This window comes from Amblyomma maculatum, chromosome 1 (genome assembly GCF_055883805.1).
Source record: "Amblyomma maculatum isolate TAMU_Amacu chromosome 1, ASM5588380v1, whole genome shotgun sequence".
Taxonomy (NCBI): domain Eukaryota; kingdom Metazoa; phylum Arthropoda; class Arachnida; order Ixodida; family Ixodidae; genus Amblyomma; species Amblyomma maculatum.
The window spans coordinates 228,128,902-228,156,896 of NC_139344.1; the positions used below are offsets into that span (position 1 = coordinate 228,128,902).

Genomic DNA, 27,995 nt, shown 5'->3' on the forward strand with positions numbered 1-27,995 from the left:
CTTGGCACTGTCCTGTTGTCTTGTTTTGTGTTGTACGGTTGCCCTAAAAACACCCTTCGGTATCAACACGAACAAACAAACCTAGCACAAAGTTCTGCAATATACACAAGTGTAAGCAATAGGATAATAATATCGAGTTCATGTTTACTATATTCGGAGTTGGCCGTAAACAAAGTATTTCGTTAGCAGAAAATCGAGACAAACCTGCCTGCGTCGGGGGCTGCCACAACCGCATTCCCTATTTCGCGTGAGTGCACATCGCGAAGTGCGAAGAGTGCGTAAAAGTGGCACTTCGAACGCCCAGCAGTGACCACAAGAGCCACCGGACAGCGCAACTGCGCGGTGCCGTCAAAGCCGGCGAGGCGACGAAGGGTGCGGGCTATATATATAGTCACCACCGAGCTGCGAATTTCATTCCGGAGGCAGATGAACACGCCTTTGCCGACGGGGTGCGGCTGCTCGCCGACGAGGCAAACACGGACATGCCTGAACCTCGTATGACTGCGCAGCCGCCGTTGTTTCCTGCTGCTGCTTGTCCAGAGACGACAGCTGCCCGCAGGGCGCTTCACCGGCTCGTGCCAGTCTGCGGCTGCACGCTATCACCGCGGCATTCGCGCACTCTTTCTTTCTTGCTTGTCTGCGAGCGTTGCGAGGGAGAAAGCGGCACGAGTGGCGTCTGCATGGTCCTGTGTGCGGTGCTCTCACGCAGACGCAACACCAGAGTACTTGTACAGATACTGAAGCAGCAGTTGCCTTCAGTCTGCGTAAAAGTAACAACGACGAAAATTGTTTTTTTTTTGGCCAAATGAAGACATTGCGCAATTATGAAACTAAAAAAATTAAAAAAAAAAAGATAGTGGGAGGGAGACAAAGAGCTAAATCAGGACAGAGCGAAATAAAAAGCGACCATGCAAGAGACGAGCACAGAATTCGAGCATGACGTGCGATATATACTTATCTAGCATGTTAAGTGGTCCTCCATTGCAACCGGCGCCGGTACTTCTGCATGGTTTTCTCTTCTTCAGTAAATGGTAACCTACAGCCAGTGCTCTTCCCACACTGTGGTTTCTCTCTTCAAACTCGTCCTGATGTGTGTGTGCGTGTGTGTGTGTGTGTGTGTGCGTATGTGTGTGTGTGCGTGTGTGTGTGCGCGTGCGTGCGTGTGTGTGTGTGTGTGTGTGTGTGTGTGTGTGTGTGTGTGTGTGTGTGTGTGTGTGTGTGTGTGTGTGTGTGTGTGTGTGTGTGTGTGTGTGTGTGTGTGTGTGTGTGTGTGTGTGTGTGTGTGTGTGTGTGTGTGTGTGTGTGTGTGTGTGTGTGTGTGTGTGTGTGTGTGTGTGTGTGTGTGTGTGTGTGTGTGTGTGTGTGTGTGTGTGTGTGTGTGTGTGTGTGTGTGTGTGTGTGTGTGTGTGTGTGTGTGTGTGTGTGTGTGTGTGTGTGTGTGTGTGTGTGTGTGTGTGTGTGTGTGTGATTTTCATTAGACCTCTTTTGTGATGTCAATTAGCCTACTAAGCATGGCTTGAACCTAGTGATAGACGATAACTATGAGTGCTGCAGCCTGTGTAACACCGCCTGTTCAATCCGCGATTTTTTTTTTTTCAGAATTTTTTTTTGGTTAGGTTTTGAACCGCGCCGTGAAGGAGGATAAGAAGGTGGGAGTGAAAGCGGAAATAGTAAAGAAGGTCCTGTAGTGGAGGGCTACGGAGTAACTTCGGGGCCTTTAACGTGCGCTGACATCGCCCCAACACAGGGCTGCCTCTCCATTTAAGTTAGATTTTAGGGAAAGGAAGACTGAGTATACTTTTGGGTGGACACTACGGAAACAAAGGTCACTTGAAGGTCAAAATGTGTGCCATGCGAAGACCGGCTGTATCTATTGAGTAAGCTTTCGACTGAGAAGAGGCGTAAAAAGGCGGTGGTGTTACCATGTCTGCACAGCCTGTCTCAACGGCTAGAAAAGGTTGCCTGCAGGTGCAGCCCCCGAGGCTTGTTTCCAGTGACGAGTAGCTATCTGACATGTGTTCTGCTCTCAAAATGGAGCAGATCAAGCTGGGAAATGCCAACGAAGTTAGCGCGCTAACCAGTTCGTTCCAATTGTCAGCGCGAAGTTGTTTACAAAACACAGCTCGCGTGTGGCGAAGAGTGCAGTTGCCACGAAGCTTAGTTAAGGTTTTTTTTTTTTTTTCGTGTTCTATTCTTGACCCGCTGGCTAACCGAGCTCCGTTGTTGCTGCTACCGAGTTCTTTGCAATTTAGTGGACAAATTAAGGGTGGCTCATTACCCAAGGTAACGCGAGCATTTTCATTTAGTAAGGAGCGCTCCAATGTCACACATGGTTGTGCATTGTGCTAGTTCTGGGCGAAAAGCGCTATCTGATAAGGCAAATGTCTGCTATAACCTCAGGGATGTAACTACAAGCGAGGGTGTGGGAAGCTTTTATCATTTATAAGTGTGGTGTGCCGGTCGTTCGTTCATCGCTGTATTAGCGGGATGGGCTTTCTTAGTTGTCTTTATCATTATTTTTGTATCATTATATATTTTAGTCTCGGTCTTTCTCTTCTTGCGTGTTTTATATTTTTGCGTTGTTGCTTGAACTGCAGCCCGTATTTGCGAATGAGCTCAGGTTTCTATACTGCGCCACAAAGTTTGTGGCTTGAGATCTTCATTTCTGGGATCAGAATGATCAGCGCAGACACGCTTACGTATTTGATGAGACCCTTAGTGGTTCTGGTGGCACCAAGACTGGGGCTATACAATGTATGAGGTTCGCAAAGCGTAGGCTCAGCAGGTCAAGTTAAGAGCGTGCGTGAACGCGTACGAGTATACTCTGCGGCCAGCGTTCCGCCAAGTTGTCGGGACCAGGTGGGGCAGAATTCACGCCTTAAGACATTTTCGGACGCACCTGAATAAGCGCGTCTAACTTTTGTGTTAATTTTTATCTTTTTTCGAGTGGCTAAAACCTAAGTAGCCGTGGACGGAAATGTAAGATGATCAGGACACCAGCATACCGGAATGGGCGACCTGACACATGTGGGTAAAATGCAGGGTTGGTCAAGCTTCCGACGTAGGCGGGGCTGCTTTTGAGCCTTGTAGCGTGACACTTAAAAGATTTCCGAAGTTCAAAGTCTGCGGAGATTCAAGGACACTCTTCTTGACGTGTAACGACTTTGGTAGTATATAAGAGAAATGCGCAACAACTTAGACAGGACACAGGAAGGAATACATACAACAGTTCACGAGCAGTTCAACAGTTCCGCTCGTGAACTGTTGTATGTGTTTCTTCCTGTGTCCTGTTTAAGTTGTTGCGCATTTCTCTTATATACTATGCAGAACCAACTAGCCCGACAACACGCTCTTCTGGACTTTGGTAGGTTCATAGATGTCGTAGCTGTAAGACTGTACAGCTCAAAACCAGGTTTTCTTTTCTGGAAATGTTTGACCAGCCCTGTACTTGTTAATATTATATGAACAGCACTGCCAGAAACTGAGTGTTATCTACAAGAATTATGCAGTATGACAATAGCGAAATTTTCAGAAATGTCAAAATTTCGCGTTTCTGGCGAGAGGCAATTTGTCCTTGCCTGAGCGCCAAGTTAGTCGCGCCACTAGCACACGCGTGAGCTAACAGCATCAGTTAACTATAACTTTATCTGCCATGATCCAATATAGCGTTCATTTCACTTGTTAGCAGGAAGGTATCCTCCTACCTACTTGGTTGGGCACAGACTGACAAACATGCATCAGCGTTTGGGCTAATTCTCTGCAGTGATAGCGTCGTGCGTTATAGCTGCCCCATAAGTGTACATTTTATTCAGAGCACACATGGATAAATAAGCAATTTCATACAAAAGTGCTGCTCGCATCTGAGAAAAGGATTCGTTTCGAGTACTGACCGAAGAATCGTTTTCCATCCGTTGCAAGGTTCACTAGGCGAAAGTGCATCGAGCAGTGTCAGGTCTTAAAATGGTTCGGTCACCCTTTTAGTCATGCTCGCCATTCACTTTGAGCGCAAGGTATTCTGCAGCAAATGGGTACTGAAAGAGAAGCTACCCTCAGAGGAGAACAGACGAGTGGCTTTGCTGAAAAATTGGAACAAAAGACAAGAGACCGACTAGTATACGTGTAAAAAAAAAAAAAATCATTGCCTATTCTTCGTTTGCAGAAGTCCATATAACTGCACCATGGCTCTTATAAAATTTTTACAGCACTGTTTTCCTGTGCGATGTTCCCATGTTTGAGAAATACATCTGCGACCCTGGAAGCCCCGAGACAGCCTCACGCTAAAAGCCAGCGTAGAAAACGCTTCTTTGTCTTTTGCTGGCGGCCAGACGCTCGCTGAAAAAGAAGGTGCTTTCACTGCTTTTGGCGTGGGTAGTAGGCTGTCCGTATCATTATGTGAATCTTGGAAAGGAAATTTCAATATTTATGAAAAGCACTGCAGAGAGATCTGCTGAATCGAGAACGGCAGAATTCAACGAAAACATCGTATAGAGGTTGACGTAGCACATGTTTCGATTGCTCGAGTACAGACGCAGTAGGGGACGAATTTAGCGAGCTGTCCTGAATATAAGGCGAGTTCTCTGTTACCTATCACAAGCATAGGGGCGAGGAACTTGATATTAACACTTCGCAAGCGAAAAATATATGTATATGGTTCTTTTTTTTTTTTTTAACTCACGCCGTTTTATTTTTGAGGCAAGTCACATATGCGGCTCTAAAAGAAACACCCAGTGTTAAGTGAGAAAAGCGATTTAATACATATGTGCCTGTATCATGTGTTTTTTTTATACATGACCGCCACTGACGTGCACGATTATTTAGATATGAGTATAAAGGTTATCACTAAAATTGGCATAATTTTCTTTCGCGCTGTGTTTTGTATGAGTGAGAAGTACCTCGAGCAAAGTAAGACAAAACAGCGCGCAGAATTCGTGCACTGTAGTGGGCTGCCTATAAAAAGGTCGCCGCTTGGGGAAAATAAAAGCAAGAAGGAGGACAGCGTCCTAACTAACGATGCTGACCGCGCTTCAAAATTTGTGAAGTGCGGCCGCCGCCGCATTTTTTATGGACCAAGCGCACGCGCTTGGCCCATTCTTTCCTCCCGCTCCACCTTCCCTGCGGCGGAGAACAAACGCGCCACCATGTGCGCTGAGAAATGTATGCAGTGGTAGCCCCGCTTTCCGGCAACTATTTCATTTTTCAAACGTCCGTGTAGCGCAAAAAACCGCAAGTTCCTCAACACCGGTTCCCGAGACGCACGTGGAGCAAAGGCGACGGCGGTAAACAAAAGCGCGGGGCTCCCCGAGATTCCGGCACGCGATCCAAGTATGAATTCAGCGCACGCGAGGGAGCCCCGCAATCCTCAATCAAATTTTTGCTCTGGAAAAACAGCCCCACACAGAGGAGCTGTTGAATCCCAAGCAGAGAAGGAGCAGTGCAGGCGACAAAAGCATAAAACGCGTCCGCGCCGAGACTCGCGAAACAAACAAGCCGACACCTGCTCGAGGTCTTTTTTGTCGCCTAGGCTTGTCTGTGCGTGTGTAGTTTGCCCGCGCGAGCAACGACAAGAACAAGAAGAAGAACGCACTCCTTCGTCTCTCTCACATGGGACGAACCGAAGCAAAAGGAGAAACAAACGAACCAAAGACGAGGAGCATATATCTTAGAAACGAAACCGGAAGGCCGTTGTTTGCGCGTTGTGACTGGAGAGCAGTCGTGAGCCGAGAAACGCGGACCCCTTCTCTGAATTCGCAAGCGGATCAGCTGCACGCAAGACGTATCCTTCGATATACGGAATCCAGCGTGCGAACCGGCGCACTGGGAACGCACTGCAGCATGTGCTGCTCCCGCTATGCCATCGCGCGTGGGGTTGTCTCGACGAGGCTTTTGCGCTGAATGAAGGGACTCATCAAGATATGTCCTCGCAGCAAGTCGCTCCTCGCGAGGCAAGGGCGGTCGTTCCGCACAGCGGCAGGAGTGGCGGCGTACACATGCACGCGTGTTCCTTCGCTGCTGCGCGTTTGTTTCCTGATTCTCGTCGCACACTCTTTTTTTGGGTCGCTCCCTTGTCGCGAGAGAACGAGGGCGCCTCGTCGGGTCGCCCCCTTCACCATGCCCCTCCTTCTGGCAGCAGCGTACGTTTGCTCGTTCACGCTTGCGTCGCTTCGCGCGTAATCAAATATGCAAAGTTGCCGAGGCGTTTTGCGGCGGCAGAGCCCAGCGCCCAGCTACGACTGCGGCCCGCGCGCGCCCAGCCGCTGCCGCCGCCATGACGTGGGGCACAAAGCAGTCTTGCTTTCGCCATGGTCTGCTTTAGAAAACTCGTAATCTTGGACTTGCGTGCCCAGCATCTCGGTCCCGACTGTCCCGCACTCTCCAACGACGTACGTTAGCAAAGAGAAAACAAGCAGAGAGGGAGCTCCCGGAAAACGGAGCGCAAAGGCGGCAACCAGAGTGCGGGGCCTGTCGGCAGCGGACAGAGCGAGACCGCGGACGCTACGCGTGGACAGAAAACAACAACTTCCGCCGACGTGGCCCGCCGCCTAACCTTGTAAAGGCATTATAAATTGCCGTATTCTTGTCTCCCTCGTCCTCCGAGCGCTCGCAATGCTCGCTACGTGGCCAGATGGCCAAAACGCACACACAAAGACGCTCGCCTGTCGCAATCGGCGCGAAATGAATTCGCTTCTAGCGTTGTACGAGGAGGAGAGGTTGCGAGAGGCTAACGTTGAAAGCGGCCAGTTCCGGTAAGCAGTGCGCTCTTTCGCTGCTCTCTCGGTGCGAATACCTACTTCACGTCAACTCCGGAACCGGCCAATGTAAAAAATAATAATAATAATAAAATAAAAGAAAAAGAAGAGCAGGAACTTTCCAGGAATAAGGGAGTTTTTGTCGAAATGAAATTGCCGTCCTAGCGAGACTTGAGCGAAGGCGACTTTTCTGAAGGGCTTTCCCGAAATTTGGAAGCATAAGTGCCCGCTGAAGGACCGTACAGAGTGCGAGTATGACAGTTGTTGGGAAGAGGGGAAACTTAAGTTGTAGGAGATGGTGCTCCGCGGAGACAGGTGTTTAATGATATAGCTCGGACGGGGAACGCCTAAAGTATATCCAAAATATTTTATGATTATGCAAAAAGGACAATGTGATGACACAATCCTGAATATTGGTCTTTAGGGCTATCAGAAAAAAAAAAAAAGAAAGAGGTGCACTCTGAAGACCTCGTAACAAATGGCACATACGACGGAAACCTTCTGTGCAGTTTATAAACCCGCAAAACAATTTCTTCAGCACTGAAGAAAGATGGAAGGCTTGCCTTGTCGTGAGACGTCATTGTATTGAATGAAGCGCTCTGAATACATTTTCGCGCCCCCCAGTACTTTCGTCACCGACAACCATTGATTGAAGCGCTACCCTTGGCTTCAAGAAGCTGCGTGGCAAGCACACCGAGAGCATTCGTGAGCACTCTGCCCTAATGACAAAACCCGCCTCCGCAGAGAAGCCGACAATTTGCCTAAAAAGCCGCCGACCAGCCCATGCGCTTAGATATATTTTGGCAGAGAGCGTTCGAGCCTCGAAAGGAAAGTCGGCAGGCAGAAAGAGAGAGAGCGAGAGAAAGGAGAGTCGCAAAGAGCGCGCGACGCGATGAGCGCACGCCTGAGGGACGCTGGCGGCGTTCCTCCCAAGGAGAGGTGCCCGAAACGCTTCTTTCAGATCGCGTTGCCCTACGGCAGCCGCGCAGTCGCCCTTATCGAGATTACGGTGCGCACCGCCCGGCTGCTGCCAACCGAATTTTTTTCGCCAGCAGGCGTCAAGACTGAAAGATGGAAGGGCGCGTTGCTCGCTGTCGCCCACCCGCCTGCGTTCAATAAGCCTAATTGTTTGTCGCGACGCGAGATGTCGGAAGAGCCGGTCAGCTGTCCCCCGTTAGGGTGTCGCATTAGTCAGAGGCAGTTCTCCAAGAAAGTCGCGCTGGCTTTCGCTAGGCAGATTTTTGTTTTTGTTTAATTTGATTCGCCAGCATCTTGGGCGGAGTAGATGCGCAGCTTCGGTGGGCACGATGACGCAGCCACGCAACTAGCCTTCTCTACAGAGGCCGCTCGAAACACAGGATGGCCGCCCTTTGATTCAACGGAGGCTGACGGCAGAAGTGGTTGGAAGTGTGGCATTAAGTCCCGCGTGCGCAGTGTTCGTCCGCTTTATCTAGCCTGCTTCAAGTGCCACACACACGAAGACTGGCCCGAGGTTAGCAACTATGCGTCCATGCCTTGCGGCCGAGTGTTCGTATCTTTAGGGAGACTACGTCAACCAGGAACTTCAAAGGCACGTCCTCCTTCTCCTCGCCTAAAGTAAAAGGGACTTCGCACACCGCTCATTTGCTTACAGCAACTAGAGCTTATGCAGAGAATATTCAGACAAATGTCCATAAACCTAGTTCCCATTTAGGCTACCAGTATAGATTTGTTTTGAGAAACGTCTCAGGCGGCAAAACCTTCAACAATACGCGCCCTAATTCAGTAACGCCTGTTTGATTTGTGCAGTGCTGCCAGGTATTTATGTGCATGCATGCGTACATCTCATTTGCTGAGGCATATATTCTTGTCCTCCTATATATGGGTGTGCCCCCTTTCTAACAATTGCGATCATTGAGAGAGTACACACATTACAGGGCTTCGTCCTGATGATAAAAGTGTACATTTAGAACTTCGCGTGACGTTCACTTGCATCGTGGATAAGCTGAGACTAACAGACTTTGCTTCCATTTTATTTCGCTATTGTGTGTTCATATCGCTTATTTTTTGGTGAGAACCTAGCTTCGAATGGGAATATTTATATGCCTGGCGATTTCAACCTAGCTGGTATTACCCTGGCATTGTTTTAGAAGCCTTGACAGGCGATTTTTTCGGTCTTGTTATTGGTGCTTCTGGAGCGCCGTCTGCCTGGCTCGACTTGGTTATGGTTTATCTATATAATGAAGCGCTTGCCACTGGTTCAACTAGAAGACTATAACCGACTTGTGGAAATAATACTCTTCAATGCTATATACTACCTCTCATGCGCTAGTTCCCACGAGTTCCGGTCGAGTAATCTGAGGTACTCTCTACTGCATTTATAAATAAATGAGTCCTGTTGTGACTTGCGTAAAGTTTTCGCCTGATAGAAGTTATTCTTCGGTGTATAGGCGTAATCAAAATTTAACGTCCCTTTCAAGATTCAGTTCGCGCATTAGGTATTTTATGATAAGTGCCAAAGTTGGTCAATGGCATTATTTTTTAAGAGGTATATGATATAAGCCTCCTATTCACTCGAATAAAAACAAAAATACTTCATATCCTGTTCATCACCAGGAGATTTTAACAGCGTCTGGGTCTTTCGTAAGCTTAGCAGAACCCGCGGGATGCGACATTAAAGAGAGTGGTCGGCCCTTGTATGCACGGCCGAAGAAAGTTGTCAGCTCGGTGAGATCGAAGCCCTTCACGCAATTACAACTCTATCGCTTTGGTAGTCACGGGGAGGCGCAATAAATTCTGCATGGTGCGGCATGTGGTATAAGGGGCTTGGTGTGCCAAAGCTGCATGAGCTTTGAGGAACTTCGTAGTGGAGGGCTCCGGATTAATTTCGACTCCCCGCGACTATTATGCGTGCAATGACGTCACAGAGTACACGGATGCCTTGCGTTTCGCCACCATCGAAACATTGGCAGCCGCGACCGGGGTCGAACCCGAGTTTTTGGGCTCAACAGTCGAGTACCCTCATTAAGATGCAATATCGGGACAGTAAATTTTTCTACTCATCTGACATGAGCACACCTTGCCTTAATTGCACACAGGAGGTGCACATATTTAAGCGTTATGCTGTGGCGCAACGGAATGCGGAGAAGCTACAGCCGTGAGAAAACCTCCTCCTTAAGTTGCGCAAGTCGCTTTCGTGGGGTTGAAAGTGACGCCAAAAAATACCGGCTACTTGCGCCAACGTGAGTTGCTCCTGAAGGACAGTCCACAATAGAGATTTAAGGAAAGTTTTCGTGGGGTTTTACTGAATTTGATAAATCGACGTGTTTTATCATTGGCTACTTTTTGTTTCTTGTTGTGATTCAAGGGTTTGAAGCAGTAATGGGAAAGCGTCTTTCAGGACGAGTTTAACAAAAAGGCTTGAAGAGATTCCAGTTATCCGTGCTGTCTCGTCATTCGCTTAAAACGTAAACCTCGGCAAAAGACAGAGCACTTTTGTTGTGTAGCCTTTCAGTGGTCCTTCATGACTGGCATTAAAAAAATGGTATCTAGAGAAAGGTTCCGCGAGTCAAGTATAATACGCACAACCTACAAGCATAAAAATCTAGAAGGAAGTGTGCGTGTTGCAGTCTTTGAAGATTTCCACAAAAATTACAAGGGTTCAACGCTGCTGAACCAAATATTGAGCGAAAGCATTAGCTGCTGGTGACCGAGCGTTCTTCTTTTTTTTCTTCTTCCTTAGCCCACATATGAAGCCCCGCTTTAACCAAGCCGTTGAACGTGCATTATTGGCCTATAGGGGTAACGTGAATGCCAGGGTCCTAGCAGGCTGATATTGACATAACCATCCCATGTGAAACGAGAGACCCAAGTTGGCAGCTCCTGCCAGCCCACGTGGGGTGCGACGTCACAGCGTCACGTAGGTAAGACGTGGCTACCACAGCGCTAAGCTGAAGGCTCGAAACCTAGAGTAGTATTGCTTTCGCAATAAAAAAAAATATGGCCCATGTTCTCTGTCAGACTGTGCTCACTGTCACGCCCGCGTGATATAAGTTTTTCACATGTGTACAGAAGAACCAGTGAGCATTTCCTGCACTTAGACTTCTGTGACCACTGTCAGTTAAGTTACTGCAAACCATTCATACACTGGCATTTAGGTGGCTTGATATTCAACACTTTACGTTCTAGGTGGAGAAAACTATGCTGTACATAATGACGATAGCCTTAGGCAGCCGTGAACAGTCAAAAATGAGGTTTGCCGAGCAGGCAAAAAAACGTCTTCACTCAGAACGACGCACGACATGTCATCTGCACACATCGCGGTGGGGGCGCCTTGATGTCCACCTAAGATAGATTTGATAGAAACCTACTTTTGATGATGATTTATATCATTTCAAGGAACGTGGTGGATTATCAGCTGCTATTTGTAGAAGACACGCAGTAGCGGCCGTGGGCTCCGGAATAGTTCTTGCGGCTGCCATGCCTTGAACAGCTGTGATATGCTATTTAGATCGAAAAAAAAAAAAAGTACTCATTTATGGGGTCCAAAGTTCCTCATCAGTCCGTTACTTACGTTGGCCAAGAATGACCTCGGAAGCAACAGTAAAACGAAAAAAAAAAAGGAAAAAAGAAAAAGAAAAACACGGTTGGAGCGGGACGCATTTGAACTCAGCAACTTCTCGTAGGACACGAGTACAGAACCTCTTACCTATCGCCCTTTTTTTTCGTCGTATCGTCTTCTTAGACAATAAAAAAAAAAAAAAAAAAAAAAATTGCAGACCAATATGTAAAGTGCAACAGCGGCCCATAAAAATACATGGATATATTAAAATTTCCTCAGGTGTGCAGGTTATCAAAAAAGGTTCACCCGCTCAGAGGGTTCGCTTTGGGCTCGTGCTCTCCGCAAATGAACGAAACACTGTCAAATAATTTATCACGAAACGAACGCGCGTTGACATCTGCATGACGAACAGCCATTCTCGTCTTCCAAAGACCTAGGACCACAAACATATCAAGCGGTAATCGTCGTCACTTTCAAGCGGTAGATATCGAATTCCATACGGTGCTATGAAAAACTTTTTTTTTTTTTTTTAGAGTACGCTGTACCCAGTCAAAGATGGCCTCCCAAAAATCAACGAAAGCATGTCCAGTTGTTTCAAGTTTTTTGCGCAACAAGCAGTTTTTGTGATAAAGCCTGTCTTAATAGAAAAGGTGTCAGAATGTAGCTTGAAGCAACAGTATAGATCTTACAGGCATCCTGTTGTCTCGCTGCAGTACATCATTTCCTCTGCCTCTACAGTGCACCATCCTGTACTGATGTATAGGCATCATGTTGTCGACTAAGTATGCATACAGTGTTTTCTTTGTTACCGAGGCCATATACCGCAATGAAAAGCGTGCGTACGGTGTTCTTTAGGACACAACAAATTCTCGACAATGCCCAGCCACTATCCGACTGTTAGCAATGGATTTAGATATACGGGAAGCTCCGACAGTGCTGTTTGCTATTCTTGCCTAAATGACATTACGGAGAAATTCCTTCCTTTCATCACGCAGGAAGAAAAAGCGTGACATAACCTGCCTTGAAATTTAAACAACTGAGAGAGATCAAGGCCTCCCTCGCGAGCTTTTCGAAACAAATTTGTGAGACTAGATCACTCCCAACTAAAATTCTAGACGAAAGCAGAAACCACACGACGCCTCTTTTGAACGATTACGTGCGACATGCAAATCAGCTGCAGTATATACCAAACCTTGGCAATCAGGGAAAAAACAAAAACAAAAAAACATTGCAAGCTGCTGTTCGCGCGAACACTGATAATCAGAGGCCTTGACAAGCCTTTGTTTTTTCTTTCATCATATCAGATTGTTCGCTCCAGGACTGCTTCGGATCTCGGAAGGGCTGAAAGGGCACACGTAGATAGAGTGCATGTCCCCTGCATACAGGCGAAATTTGCGGGTGCCACGTCCCAGCTTCTATACCATATACCACCTCTTTTTCAAAGTTTATCTGGGATGTCGAGTACTTACAGTAAGCTTTAGCAAAGCGAACAGCCTCGAGCACGCTTTCTCTCTCGACACAGGGGATTGCAACGTCGTCTGCAGAAGCCAGCATTTTAACTGCTACTCCATGTAGCTTAAAAAACTGGTATGTTTGCATGCAGACATGGGGCACTCTTGCCTTACTGATGAGTTAACTAGCACTCTCGAACTAAAGAAATTGTTAATGATCATACGCCAATTTAACGCCTTGTAAAATAATGTTTCCAAAACTGCAGTATACATAAAAGCGCCTCAAGTGACACTCGGTCTAACGCCTTCCTGGCATCACTGCATTCACGGAGTTCCTTGCAATGTGAGTGTCCGTAAACATTGTGCAGCCTATAATGCCTCATGTTTGATGCGGGCCTACTAACTCCTCAATTACGCTTTTTAATCTCCTATATAGGACTTTTGTAGCTATTGCCGCAGCCGATCAACCCGCATCTTGTACTGCCCATCTTTCGCGCCGTTCGATGCATGTCGTTGTTATCAACAACTTGTAAACACAAAGGAAAACCATTAACTAACTAGGCCAAACATATGCTTCCGCACGTCAGCTGTTTAAATATTTTAAGAGCCTACTCCATTTCGAGCTTGTATTTGCATTCAATTCCCGTGTTCATTTGACAGAACACGAATGATGGGGTGACTATATCAAACGGCGGCCAACTCAATCCAAATTGTGTTCGTCGTAAAAATCGAGTTCACGAGTCTTTCTGGCTACGCTTTTATATATATCCATACGCGTGTGCGTGTGTGTGTCTTACAAAACTGAATTCAATTTAACATTCGATTGCAATGCGTCAGGGATTAGTGCAGGCCAATCTCTGTTGATACCACAGCAGTTTACTTCCTGCAAGAATCCAGTTTTAATGCTCTATCACTAGGGCTCCCAGTCCAAAGATAAGCCGTTATTTGCGCGTGTATCTGAAGCCAGCTAGACCTGCAGAAATAAATAACCTAAATAGCAGTTAACTGCGCCTTGCTAAGGTTTCGAAACCTATACGGCGGCACGAAGAGCTCAGCTTCGCTGACCATTGCACGAGAGTAGTCTATGCTACCGCCGTATTTTTCGTTATTGCCCGCAAGTAAGCAAAACCTAAACCAAATCGATTGGTACAACATCATAACTTATGAACTCTCATTTCTGTAAGGGCATTCATCACTTGACTCATGTAAGCACAGACACCTAGGTTACTGAATGCGTTAAGCAGTTTGAACACCATATTTAACAAAATAAAAGCACACAGGGCGGGCGTCAACCGATCACCCTGCGTATTTAACTGCCACTCTCTCGCTGTTGTTTGTTTTGCCCCTCTTACACTGCATGTCGTCGTCTAAATCAACTTCCATCCGTTTGCCGTGGTCTATCTCATAGCCCTCTTATGGTGCGTTAAGCGGTCCCAAAACATTATAGGTCCCAAACCACCATTTCGATGATATTTCGCAGAAGCATGACCATGAAACCTGAACTTCGAACCGAAAGTGAAGTGAAACGTCACATGGATAGGCCACATACTTTGACTTCGGCCAGTTCATCTAAATTGGCTACATTTTGTTTTTCACACCCGCTAGCTTCTAAACTATGTTTGCGGTATAAGTCTAAGCCTCCCCTTTGTGAGTGTAATCCGGTAATCTATGCTTACAGGCCAACATAACCTTGTCCTTGGTGTCGCTTTAAGTCAAGCCTTTCAAGCAGTAACACGGCTGAACTGACGCTTGTCGCGTTCTGATGAAGCTGTGAACAGGAATACAAACAGCATTTGTTATAAGGACACTGGCGCTTGGCATGACATGGCACAGTGCTGCATGATATGGTGTGGCATGGTATGTGGAATTTAGCGTCGCCAACTTCGTGAACTATCAAGGACGCCGTAGTGGAGGGCTCCGCGTTAATTTTAGACCTTATAGCCTGGTGGCGTTTGATCTGCGCCACCATCGCACAACACTAAGGCGCTTTCGCATCCATTGAAATGCGCTCCCTTGGTCTCGCCAGCCGAGCACCACCACAACAAAACTACCGCGGCAAGTATACGCGCAATTGGATTTCTAGGGGCCTGGAATTGGGGTTCCGGGTGTCTACGAGCTACTTTATTAAGACCGCATATATTCCAAACAACTAACTTTAAGACAAAGTCTTTTGAGATATCTGTTCATGGTTCCGCAATATTTTTGTAGCGAAAGCTTAGCGTAGCTAGAAGCGTACCTACACTGGGCTAGTTTTGCGCATTTCGCTGGTGCCTCCAAAATGCCGCTACTGCGCATGCGCCGTTACCATGGCAACCGGTTCGGCCGAAGCCATGCGCGACGGCCACTCGTCTTCAGAGCCTAGAATATACTGGCTAGTGTGCTGTGCGGCGGCAGCTCTTCATAGAAAGGTTTTATATTTCATTTTTTATATTTTTCCGTGACTTAAATTTAGAATTTCATAATTTATCGGTACAAAAAGGAACGGTCATATCAGCCTCCGCCCTCAGCGGAGCAGACGGTATAGATAGTGCTTTTAGCATTGCCGTGTGCATGGGTGTTTAATTTCTTCGGTGCATGTCATTTCTCTAGCGCGTGTCTTATGTAATATGTGTTCATTGGTGAGAGTGATTGTTCATCAGAATGCCGCATCGCAAGAATGCCCAGGCAAAGTGGCCTTTCAAAGAATGGGCATGTTTAATATCAATGCGTCGAAATGGATCTCTTTCATGCAGTTGAAATCTCTCCTTGTTCACGGCCCTTGCTCAAGGTCGCGGCGCTCACTACAGAGAGGAGGAGAAAGGCAGCGGCATCCCAGCAGATGCGCGCACCGGCGCGGAGAGGAGCAGAAGGGTAGTTTACACACTGGGCCTGCTCGCGCCGTCGCGGAGAGCTGACCGAGCGGAGCAGGAAATCGTCTGTCAGCATCGCATGCGCAGGGCACGAAAGTGAATTCCGTCTACGACGGAGTAATTTCGTCACCTGGGGATCTTAAACGTGCACTGACATCGCAAAACACGAGGACGCCTCTCCGTTTCGCCTTCGTCGAAACGCAGCTGTCGGCGGTCGGCGTCTCACCATCTTCACCGGCTCGTGTCATCTCATTAAAGGAAACAAAATGTTTCACAAGCAAGCAAGCAAGCAAGCAAGCAAGCAAGCAAGCAAGCAAGCAAGCAAGCAAGCAAGCCGGGTACGTCGCTTTCGCTCCACCTTCTGTTAAGCAGCATTGAACCCGTGTAATTTTTTTCTTTCTTTTAGGAGGGGAAAGGGGTGGGGTGAGGGGGGACCTTTAAGGGTATGACGTGAAAGCGTTAAGCGCTCCCGTCTGCCGTTCTTTCGGATCCTCTTTCCCGCTCATGCACTTCGCTGTCCGCTTAATCAGCAGTCTTTTATTTGTACCTCCATTATCTCACACGTAATCTTTAGCACACAGTCGTCTACTTACTGCCGTATTATGTGAAAGAATATAGGTATAAACGTCTCGGGATCCAAGGGTTCCAGAGGGTCCTACTTTCGTCGCCCTCCCTCATCTCAAGTGAGTTACCTAAGCTCACAGCGCCGGCCTAATCGGCAATATCACATGGTCTCGTGACGTCACACAGACAGCTGACCAATCAGTGCCCGGACATATCGTCTGAAAACTACCACGTGCAACAGAAGCATGCTAGTTCTTCGCTCACAACGCCGGTGCCAAATTTTCTTGAGAAGCAGAAGTGAATCGCGCGGAGTCTTCGAGGCAAGTTTCGCCAAATTGTTAGCGTTGCTCTAGTAATTCGTCGACATTTTTTTCTTCTCGCTGCTCGTAGCATAAGAGGAAAGGAAACGTTTCAGAACAGCACGCGGCATTGAAACAATCTGCGAGGTGGTAACTGGCGAAACCAAATAAGTACGCATGTGTGTTAACCGACCGGAAATTTAAATGCAAACTTCGTGCTTGTGGAGTTACTCTAACCGTGTGCATGCTCCCCCTATCATAAAAATGCATCCTCCACGTCAACCTCCCTTTCTTTGCGTACCAACACACCATCGATGTAATGACCTCAGGCGCATTTGCGCAAGATAGGCTGGTTACGTACATTGGTCAAATTGGGCCAATGGCGGTCCCTGAAAAGACAACTCTATTTTGAACGGTCTTTCTGTTCGCAGTGACAGGCTTACAAAAGCATCGGCATATCAGCTGACCCTTGCTCTTGCGACCGACAAATGTAATAGTGTGACAAACATTATCCTATAAAGACCATAACATGGTTAGTGGGACATCCATGCCGAAGAACAGGAAACCGTTCAAAGACACAATGGGCGCACCAATTTACCTTCTCCCTCTAATACGGCTGCTTGCGGCGTAGTCGAAAGCAATTTAAAAGCCCCACAACTTTCCCGCCTTTTTGTATACACAAGTTCTGATCGCATTAGTAGGTACGCTGGCAGCTAAGAACACTGCTATTTTATGCGAGAAGACAGCCCATTCCACTAAAACGCCAGTGCTGTAACTGTCTGTTTACTGAGCTTGTGATGTAGTTTTTTATCTACATTATTTTGTTTTTCCACCAGGAATACCGTCGCTATTTTTGGCGCCAACGGGTTTGGAGTGACTTTCCAGGACGCTTATTTTTTGTTCATCTTGATGTCACCACATCACTTCCGACGTTAAAGAAAGCATGAGACAGGTCGTCATTCTAGCTCCGGAATCCTTCTTGGAAATCGGAAATACGTAGAACCATTTTGCATCGCCTAGTGGTAAGCTGATCGGTCCGTAATTTTTTTATGCTTTTGACGCCTCGATACTGTTGTGGATTAAGATAACATTAGCTTTTTTCAAAGATTCCGGTACTCTCGAGTTAATGAAGCAATGGCGTGTACAGAATAGCGAGTTGTAGTGTGAAAGCAGTACGTAACACGGTCAAACCCAGCCGCGGTCCCTGAGCCTTGCCGTGCTCAGGAGAAAAAAAAAAGAAAGAAAAAAAAAAGAACCCATCGGAGCGGAGTGGAATACATAACCCAGGAATTTCTCGTGACAAGCAGGTGCAGAAAATTGTAACAACCTGCGCTTTTTTTATTTCCCGCTGCCGGTGAAAAATACAATGTGATGAAAGCCTCGAAGTACAATGCCACTGAAAGCGCCAGCGAAAAGTGAGGTTGCACTGTGTTCCAAAAACATTTTAGTTTAGCCAACTCGATCAAAACTGACATACATTTAGGGTTTTCACTTATAACATTATAGCTTACTTTCAGTTAATTCACATTGAAATCTCGGCAGCCGATCAACTTACGTGCTTTGGTGCCACTCTTGGGCACTCGGTGCAATGCATGTCGTTATCTTATCAACATCTCTCAGTGCGCATTGGATCCAGGACACAGCGCTACTGCATTGCCTTCTCAATATGAGTTAAAAGTTATAGACGGATTGAATAATGAGCTTTCCTCCATCCTACCCGCCTCGCTCTCTCAGTAAAAGAAAAAAAAAAAAAACAAAAAATGGGTGGCCCAACCTCAAAATTGAGTTTAGCCACGTTCAAAACCGACTTGGTCCGCCCCGAAAATTCGGTTGGAACAGTTGTGATTTAGACACTTTCGCACAACATACTACGTTGGTCGGCGCAGTCAAACTGTGTGTAATTTTTTTTTTCTTGCACGAGCTTCCCAGCTCGGTTTTCTAGGCTCGTTCTTCTAGCTCATCGATTTCCAACAAATCTGCATTTACCTGGTCCTTCACAGCCGATTTCCCCATTTTTATTGATTTCTAAGCATTTCTTTATTTCGTTCTTCGGTACCGTCGGAATGTGCATGCTCTACTTACTGCCCCTCCCATTATCGTTATGATTATTTTGGCTACTGCATAGATCAAGGCAGGACTCCTCCGCTACGTTAACTAACTTAGCTGTATAGGATACAGCAAGTTTTTCGTCTCGGGCCTTAGCGCATACGCCTGATTTTCGCCTATGCCTAGTTTCCTCTTGACTGATTTGAGCAAACTGCCGTCGAAGTACGCTCAATCCTCTCCACATTATGCTTCCTTATGTCGGACACTTTACGCTTATCGTTACCTTTGATAATTCTGGCAGTTCTATCTTGTCTGTTGTCTTACAGGCTTTCAGGTTTTGACATTTCTTAATCAGATCTTTCAAATAAAATTACTATCTTAATTAAACACCTTGCGAAGAACGGATTCGTCACATGAGCGACACACTAATGGCGAAATTGAATAGGAGAGCAGGAGCACTCGAGAGCACTTCGAAAGTGCTCTCAGACAAGCGGGCGCCCTCCAGTGGGAGAGCAGGAGTAGAATCACTGGCTTCCAATAGTAGAGGAGTAGGGCTTTTCCTCCGCTGAGAGCACCTGAGTGCACTCCCGGCTGTTCCCTCGTCTAAAGCGAGAGTGGAGGAAATATCATGGCATCTCTTTTTTCTTTTTTTTTTTATTTCTCTTGAGTCGGCGGCGCTCAAAATGGCGGCTTCAAAGCGTCAGCGCTCAGCGAGCGGAAAGCATTGCTCAGGTGCTGTATGCATGTTTGAGAGTCGCTGCTAGCGTCGAAAGGGCCAAAGGGGGCAGATCGCCGCGCTGTGAGAACAAAGGCACACAAAACAAGCGGTTCTACACGGAGCGTTGGTCTCACCTCGGGTTGCAACTGCCGCCACTGCGGGCAGGCGGAGAATGCTGGGGAGAGAAGTGCGGTCTTATGGTCGTGGCGCTCTGCTCTCGACACGCAGAGAGCATTCTCGTGGGAGGACAGTTACACACTCGCTCGGCGTGCTCCTGTACTGTTCTGTACTGCTCGGCGCCTCTGCTCTCGTCCCCCCAACCGAATGCGCCATAAGACGAAATTTTAAACGACACTATCGGAAGCTGGGGACCAAGCTTAGTAGACGAGTCTGCAATCTCTGGCATAAAAGTGATGAAAAACAGCGCTAGAAATTGGACAAAAAGCAATTGTTTTCGTCATATTCTCGAGTCGCCAACTGGTCCAGCTACAAACAGTATGCGGCATCTAATTCGTCTGCTGCTCTCCAGCCGCTTGCTGTCCCGCCGCACTCATGCAGTGTTGTCTGGCCGTCTCATCATGTTGGAATACAACTTGTACGCTTTCCGAGAACCACAGTGTGCGAAGAAGGAGCAGTATACAGTACTCACCGACCACGACCAGGTGTACGGTGGCGTTTCGCTGCGTTCCACGACTGATGACCACCTGGCAGACGTAAGTGCCGGTGTCCTGGAAGGACAGGTCGTTCACCTTGAGGGTGGCTGGAGAGCCGAGCACGCTGAAGTAGGCCCGCTGGCTCCAGTCGGAGCGCGCAGCGTGGCGCCCCTGCATGATGTTGGTCCGGTGGAAGCTCTGATTGCTCGCGTACGTCACGCTGTACACGGGCATCGGTGAGTCGTCTTTGAACCAGTTGATGCGCAGGGGCAAGTCGTTAGCCAGAAGCGACTTGCACGGCAGATCGATCTGGCTGGCCACGTGCACAGCGAGGGACACCGGCTCGTCTGCAGCGAAGCGAAAAAAAAAGACGCGAGGCTCGTCAGGCTTTGACTTGTTAGGCTATGACAATTCCATTAACCTTACTACGCTTACCGACCTAGCAAGGAATGACACAGCCAAGAGTTTCTACAAGTTTTATGAATGGCTACTGATTGTTTTTGGCACATCCTACATTGCACTGCAAGCACTGGTGAATGCATGTTTCGAGTTCCTACTTTCACTTGGCTTAGATAAGTGTACAGCCAGCACTGATCGAATATTTTTAATAGCTCAGACCACACTCCAAACGTTTTGGTAGCTTCGGAAATGAGTGACAACTGAGTTCACTTAACGATTTTTTTTCTGATCTCGTATTCAAAATATTTTCTCTCAGTTCCTTGAAGGCACCAACCCTGTCTTTAAAGGCAATGATGGTGGAGGCCTCCGCATGTGTTTCATGCACAGCGTCGTCGAATGTTAAAAAGTTTTTATTCCTTGAAAGTCGAACAACTTACACGGAACGTGGTGTACTGATTTATGGCTGTAGAACTGCTACGACTTCCTGGAGAACATATTCAAAACACAGTTGGCTGAGCTGTCAACAACGTAGGCTTGGTTAAACAGGCAGGTTCGCCTTCCCTGCTTTTTCAGGGCATCGCTCTAAATGAAATCAAAAACATCACAATAATCTCGCGAGAAATCGTTCTGGTGGTGAGCGTATTCAATCACGACTTTGAATAGCTGCTTGCTATTACAGAATTCGGAACAGGAGGTTCTCTTCAGTCGTGGCAGCATGGGGCAACTTTATCCATGAAAGCTAGGAAACGCAGAACTACCGGTTTCGATTGAAGCCAGCGACTAATGACTCTCATTCATAGCTGCTTAACTCAGACTTCGGTGACTCAGTCGGCAATAAGTGATATTTCGGCGACACATAAATCTCACTTTTCGTTGACTGCGCTCAAGCAGTCTCTCTGCTCTTCTTACACGGGAAATTTGACAAATTTAAGCGAATTACTTGGCTACATCTACTCCTTCTGTTGGCACGGTTGTTTTTCAAGTACTGGTGTCATTTATATATAATAAAGTTTAGGACGGCGCCTACTGCTGCATGTATTGCGACCGCCCATGGCATTCCGGCCAAGAATGCCATTGCCAGGAAGCTATGATTTTTCATAAGAAATTTTTACAATGTCGGCAATCGGGCCTCTACCGTGTAGATCCCGAACCATTGGTAGTCATTAGCACAGACTACTCATGAGGATGCGGAACCACTGCGTTATAATTGGCTACGGCCACGCTGATAAACCTGCTCGATCATCGAACTCTGAAGATGCCAGACAGCTTCCAAGTCTCGAAGGCACGCTGTCAGTGCCGGACTGGCAACCACCAGTTTTAACTCGCACTCGGTGGCACTCTAATAATTTATCGCTTCGATCTCTTTCACCTACCACCAATTGTGAATATTCTGACTTGCAGTGGCTTCTTCATCGAAATCGTATTCTTTTTGTATTGGGACGGCCTTCATCCTTGCCTATGAATCCTGTAGCTGCGAACAGATTGTGGACAAAGTTCTTTGCGACTGCCCCGTCCCGTTACTACATGGAGAGGTTGCTGCTCTGCGCAGCATTCTGGCACATGTGTGCAGCCGACCTAGAATGAGCAAGCGATGCTCCAATATGACAGTGATTGTATGTGAGCTTCTTCGAAGACACTCCTGCGTACTCCGGTGTAAACGCGCAATATTTCACCTCTTGCTTTCATTATTGTTTCCTTGCCCTCTGTCGCCGTCTCTTCTATTTTTTGTTAGCCAACAACGCCTTATACCGGATAAAAATCCTGCGCATTTATTTTTTAATTGTCTCTCTCTCTCTCTCGTGCCTCTGTTTAAAAGCACAAAAACACACTCCTCAGCTTTTTAATTCGTCCATAACCCATCCCGCAAGGGCTATTGTAACGCATAGTGTATTCTTTTTTTACTGAAAGCATCTATTATTTGGGAGCTGAAACTTATCTACTTTAAGGATGAATGACAGTAGCGGAGAAAGCGCGTGGAGCTTGAGGGGCCGCTTCTCTGCAAACTCATACTAGGCGCCCAGGAATGACTTCCGGCGTCTACTAGAGGCAAAGTTATTTTTGTGCTCGACGACGAACGACTCGCGTCAACTAACTCTGCGCGCAAAAATCCTGCAGTAAAAACTGAGAAAAAAAAACAACAACATATAATAGCTACTCGTAGCACTCCACCGAATATAAAGGGCGTCACAAAGGACATTTTGCTCTGCAGCGGAGCCTGTTGCAATATCACTTCTGGGCGCGCGCGCGGCTTCTATTCAGGGCCAGCGTGCGCGGCCGGCCAACAAACAAAGCCCGCGCCTAACAACCTCATTGCAGTCGCGGTAACGGGTTGAGCAAGCCTGACGCCGCGCGAGTGTCGCAACAATGGAAGCAGGTCCTCGTTAGCCTCTCGCTTGCAATCAAGATTTCTGTTACAACCGCTCTCGCGAGCTAGTCGCTCGTGCCGCGCCCCGTACACCGCGCGTTTAACCGAGGACGACACGTCCCCCGGGCGAGGAGCGTATCCGCGCCGGGACACGAACCAAACCAAGAAAAATCAGTGCCGAACAGTGTGCGACACAAAGGAACGAAGGAGCAGCGCTGACAGCCCAAGAGAGAATCTGAGACTGCACGGGGGGAGCTTTTGGCGGGAGGAAATGTGGGCGGGGAGGCGAGTGGCTCGCAAAGCGTGCCAGGCTGGCGTCAGTTAAAAAATGTATAAATGGCTTCCTACGGCGCAGGCGCCAGTTAATTACGGCGCAGTGTTGCCGACGGAAGATAAAGGAAGGAAACTACAAACTTAAGGTAGTGGACGCGCGCGTAACGCGCGCGAGATGGGGAAGTGAATAATTAATGACGCAATTTTGGCACGAGTCCGGGCGGCAATCACCTGACCGGCACCGCCGCTGTGGAGGGACGTAAAGAGCGACGCAGGGGGACAGTCGAAGAACGTGCGGCGGCAATATTCGCCCTGGCGGCTGCCAAATTGCCGTCGGGTTACGGCAGCCGGCGCGGGGCGACACCGCGAAGCCCGCCCGCACGTGCGCGCTCACCGCGACGGCGTATTCTCGAACCACGCGCGTGACGAGCGCGGACATTGGCGATTATAGCGGCCGCCGCGGTTCCCTTAATGGCAGACACGCCCCCGAGTCGGCGTCCACTGCTCTGATTTCGTGCGAGCTAGGTCTCCACGGCGCTCTAAGCCCGCTACCCCAAGAGACTTGTGGTAAATATGTGCAACAAAACACGCGCGGAACTTGCGGCTGAACCTGCATAATAGTCCTTTTAGACCATATCGCTCGCCTCCTTGGGCAGGCTTTCCTTTGCCCAAAGATAACGTAGCGGTGTGTTAGCTGTTGCCAGTGAATTACACGAGGTAGCGAGAGCCCAAGAGAGAGAAATAGGAAAGGCAGGTTAACGAGAATGGTGTTACGGTTGCTACCTATGGGGACGCGTAAAAGGAAAAGACAGAAGAAACAAGGCACACAAATTAGAGTCTGAAGCTCCACGAGCCTAATGGAACGCTTAAAGAACACCTGCGAATATTTACTGCATCAATACTCGAAGTTCATGCAGTAACTAAACGTTTTTATTTTTCGATATTTATCGATACATGATCATGCTTCATCATGGCGATCTTTAGTGCATGATTACAATAATGGTAGTCATTGAATTCATGTTCCCTCACACAATGGCGAAGAATAAATACGCTGCAGGATGAAGCTATATATGTACCTTCATTTCATTATGTGTAGTGAATGCTTCATTTGTTGCTAACAATACCCTTTTCTAAAGTTATAGTTTTCATTAAAAATGCAGGTTCACTGCATGGCTACGCGCCTTTATTTTCTGTCTAAATGTGACAAAATTGGTTCAGTATGCATTTTCAACTTTTTTATTCAGAGAAATTTGCGATAATCACGGGGGCCACTGTTGAACTTAGTAAAGCATGGTCTGCTTCCGAAACAGACGCGAGGCCGATCTATATAATGCAGACATACTCAATGAAAACCCCTCACGTGCATGTGAGCAACAGCTAAGCGCTTAGAGTGCTCGTCTTTTCCTAATTCTTTATTTTTTTCTTTTGCACCATTAAGGATTAGCAAGGTAACCGCATCGTCCGCACCTTAACGCTTTTTCTTCTATGTGGGCATATACTGCGCGGTCGTTACTGTCCGAAATTAGTTCGCTTTGAGCACTGCTGGAATAGGAGTGCTGAGCTTATGACTTAAGTACTGAAGTCGGTTTCCAGTTGGCTTTGCCGGAGTTCTCATTGAGTATTATATAGTGCTCAAAGCCCAGTGCTTGTTCCTAGCGCACATTCCCTAATCTTATTTTCACTATTTGCAGTCTTGACATAAACAGTGTCGCCATATCCCTAACTTTGTCGTTCACCATGTTCATACCGCTGTTCAGATAGCCCGTCATCTGTCCACGTTTCCTGCATTGACATCCGCCCTTCGGTCTACTGTCCTGTGCAGCATTATCTGCATATACGGTAAAAAGAATCTCATGGCGCCTATTTTTAGCATAAGTGCCTACAAGCAGAAATGGTAAAGAGGGTAAAGGAAATATTAGTCTTGAGAGTACATTTTGCAGAGAAGAATGGTGTGAGTAATCGTCATCCCCAACCTAACTATGCCCACTGTAGAAACAAAAAGGCATCCCATGCCCTGTTAATACGGTCCTGTGATAGCTGCAAGAATCTTATCGTCGCAGACTTCCTAACCTCATGCGTCCAGCTAGATTTCTGTCGCCCCTTGCTACGCTTGTCTTCCCTCCGAATCCGGTCTTCTGCCCATAACGGCCATCGGTTATTTTGCCTTCGCATTACACACCTTGTCCGTGCTCATTTCTATTTCCAAATTTCTATTAGAATGTCCTTAACTTAAGTTTCTTCACTGACCCAACTTGCTCGTTTCCTGCCTCTTAAGATTACACCTATCATTTGCCGTTCCATACCTGACTGTTTTGACCTCAGTTTAAGTTGAGCTTTTTTCGTTAGAGCCCACGCTTCTTCCTCATAGATGAGTACCAGTAAGATACAGCTGATTTATGCTTTTCTCTTGAGGTTCGTGGTTTGGTTTACAAGATTTGGCGTACGAAGGCGACATCGACTGTGAGGCAGGCCGTAGTGGAGGGCTCCGGAAATTTCTACTACCTGGGGTTCTTTGACACGCACTGCCATCGGACACTACATTGGAGTCCTGCGTTTCGCCTCGATCGAAACGCTGCGGCCGGGATTGAACCCGAGTCCTCAGGATCAGCAGTCGAGTGGTTTAATCCCGGAGCCACCACGGCGAGGCTTTTCTCATCAGGGATACTGGCAAACTGCCTTTCATCGTCTGGGAGCGTTGCCAAATGTACTTCCCCATATTTTTATTCTCCTAGTTATTTCACTCTCGTGTTCTGGATTGGCTATCAGTATATACCTATCCTAAGTCCATGTATTCCTTTAAAACTTAAAATGCTTCGCTGTCTGTACTCATCTCTTCCAAGGCTTTTTTAAACATTGCTTTAGCGTTGTGCATATTAATTTTTGGGCCCATCGTCCTACTTTGCCTGCGTAAGCCGTTAAACATGATTTGCAATCCCCATTGAGTTATTTATTAAGGCCATATCATAAGTCAATAGCAAATTACTTTATTTATTCATATCCCCAAGTTCGCGCAATCCACACGACATCCTTTTTCATATCGATTTTGTTCCATATGGAAGACAACGGTGGCTGTTCAACTGCTTTGATATTTTTCGGTACCTTTCTCTTTCTTCTACACCTCTATTATACAATGAGTGTATGGTTGGTAATGTTTCGACTGCATGAAATGCTTTCCAGCAAGTTAAGCACACACACACACACACACACACACACACACACACACACACACACACACACACACACACACACACACACACACACACACACACACACACACACACACACACACACACACACACACACACACACACACACACACACACACACACACACACACACACACACACACACACACACACACACACACACACACACACACACACACACACACACACACACACACACACACACACACACACACACACACACACACACACACACACACACACACACACACACACACACACACACACACACACACACACACACACACACACACACACACACACACACACACACACACACACACACACACACACACACACACACACACACACACACACACACACACACACACACACACACACACACACACACACACACACACACACACACACACACACACACACACACACACACACACACACACACACACACACACACACACACACACACACACACACACACACACACACACACACACACACACACACACACACACACACACACACACACACACACACACACACACACACACACACACACACACACACACACACACACACACACACACACACACACACACACACACACACACACACACACACACACACACACACACACACACACACACACACACACACACACACACACACACACACACACACACACACACACACACACACACACACACACACACACACACACACACACACACACACACACACACACACACACACACACACACACACACACACACACACACACACACACACACACACACACACACACACACACACACACACACACACACACACACACACACACACACACACACACACACACACACACACACACACACACACACACACACACACACACACACACACACACACACACACACACACACACACACACACACACACACACACGCACACACGCACACACACACACACACACACACGCACGCACGCACGCAAAAGCACACACACAGACACACGCACGCACGCATGCACACAGACACACGCACGCACGCACACACACAGACACACGCACGCACGCACACACACACAGACACACACACGCACGCACACACACACAGACACACGCACGCACGCACACACACAGACACACGCACACACACAGACACACGCACACACACAGACACACGCACGCACGCACACACACACAGACACACGCACACGCACACACACAGAGACACACGCACACGCACGTACACACACACTCACGCATGCACACACACAGACACACAGACACACGCATGCACACGCACACAGACACAGACACACGCACACACGCACACACAGACACACGCACGTACGCACGCACACAGACACACGCACACACACACACGCAGACACACGCACACGCACACACACACACACGCACACACGCATGCGTACGCGCGCACGCACGCACGATATGATAGTGTGCATATGGTCGAAGGTTGCCCTGATTCTATTAATGATTACTCTAGAAAATACATTGTAGGCAACGGGGCAGTAAGATGACTGTGATTGGTCACTAGTTTAATGAGCCCATGACGTCCCCATTTTTTATGCATTAGTGAATGTTAGAGTGCTTCCAATATGCCGGTGAGCTCGAGATCATGAGATAATCCATGCCAGTTTTTCAAACGCAGTCCCCTCAGCATCTTCCGATAATTCTGCAGCTACCCTATCCTCAACAACTGCATTCCCCGTTTGTATTTCATCTTCAGATTTAGGCTTTGACCAATTCCTCTTCGGCCCTGACTAAGCCTTTATCATCGTGATAATTTGATTATTTCGGCTACTGTATAGATTTGTGGCAAAATTCTCAGCTACATTAACTACCTTAAACATATTAATAA

The 27,995-nt window shown here is 47.5% G+C and overlaps 1 protein-coding gene across 1 annotated transcript in view; it reads right to left on the reverse strand.

The window, feature by feature from the left end:
* The window catches only part of LOC146205838 (synaptogenesis protein syg-2-like), a 439,404-nt gene that overhangs the window by 204,599 nt on the left and 206,810 nt on the right, over nucleotides 1-27,995 (reverse strand). The window contains exon 2 of the mRNA XM_084586959.1: nucleotides 19,863-20,213. Within this exon, the coding sequence (XP_084443085.1) occupies nucleotides 19,863-20,213 (351 nt within the window). The remainder of the gene's footprint in view (nucleotides 1-19,862; nucleotides 20,214-27,995) is intronic.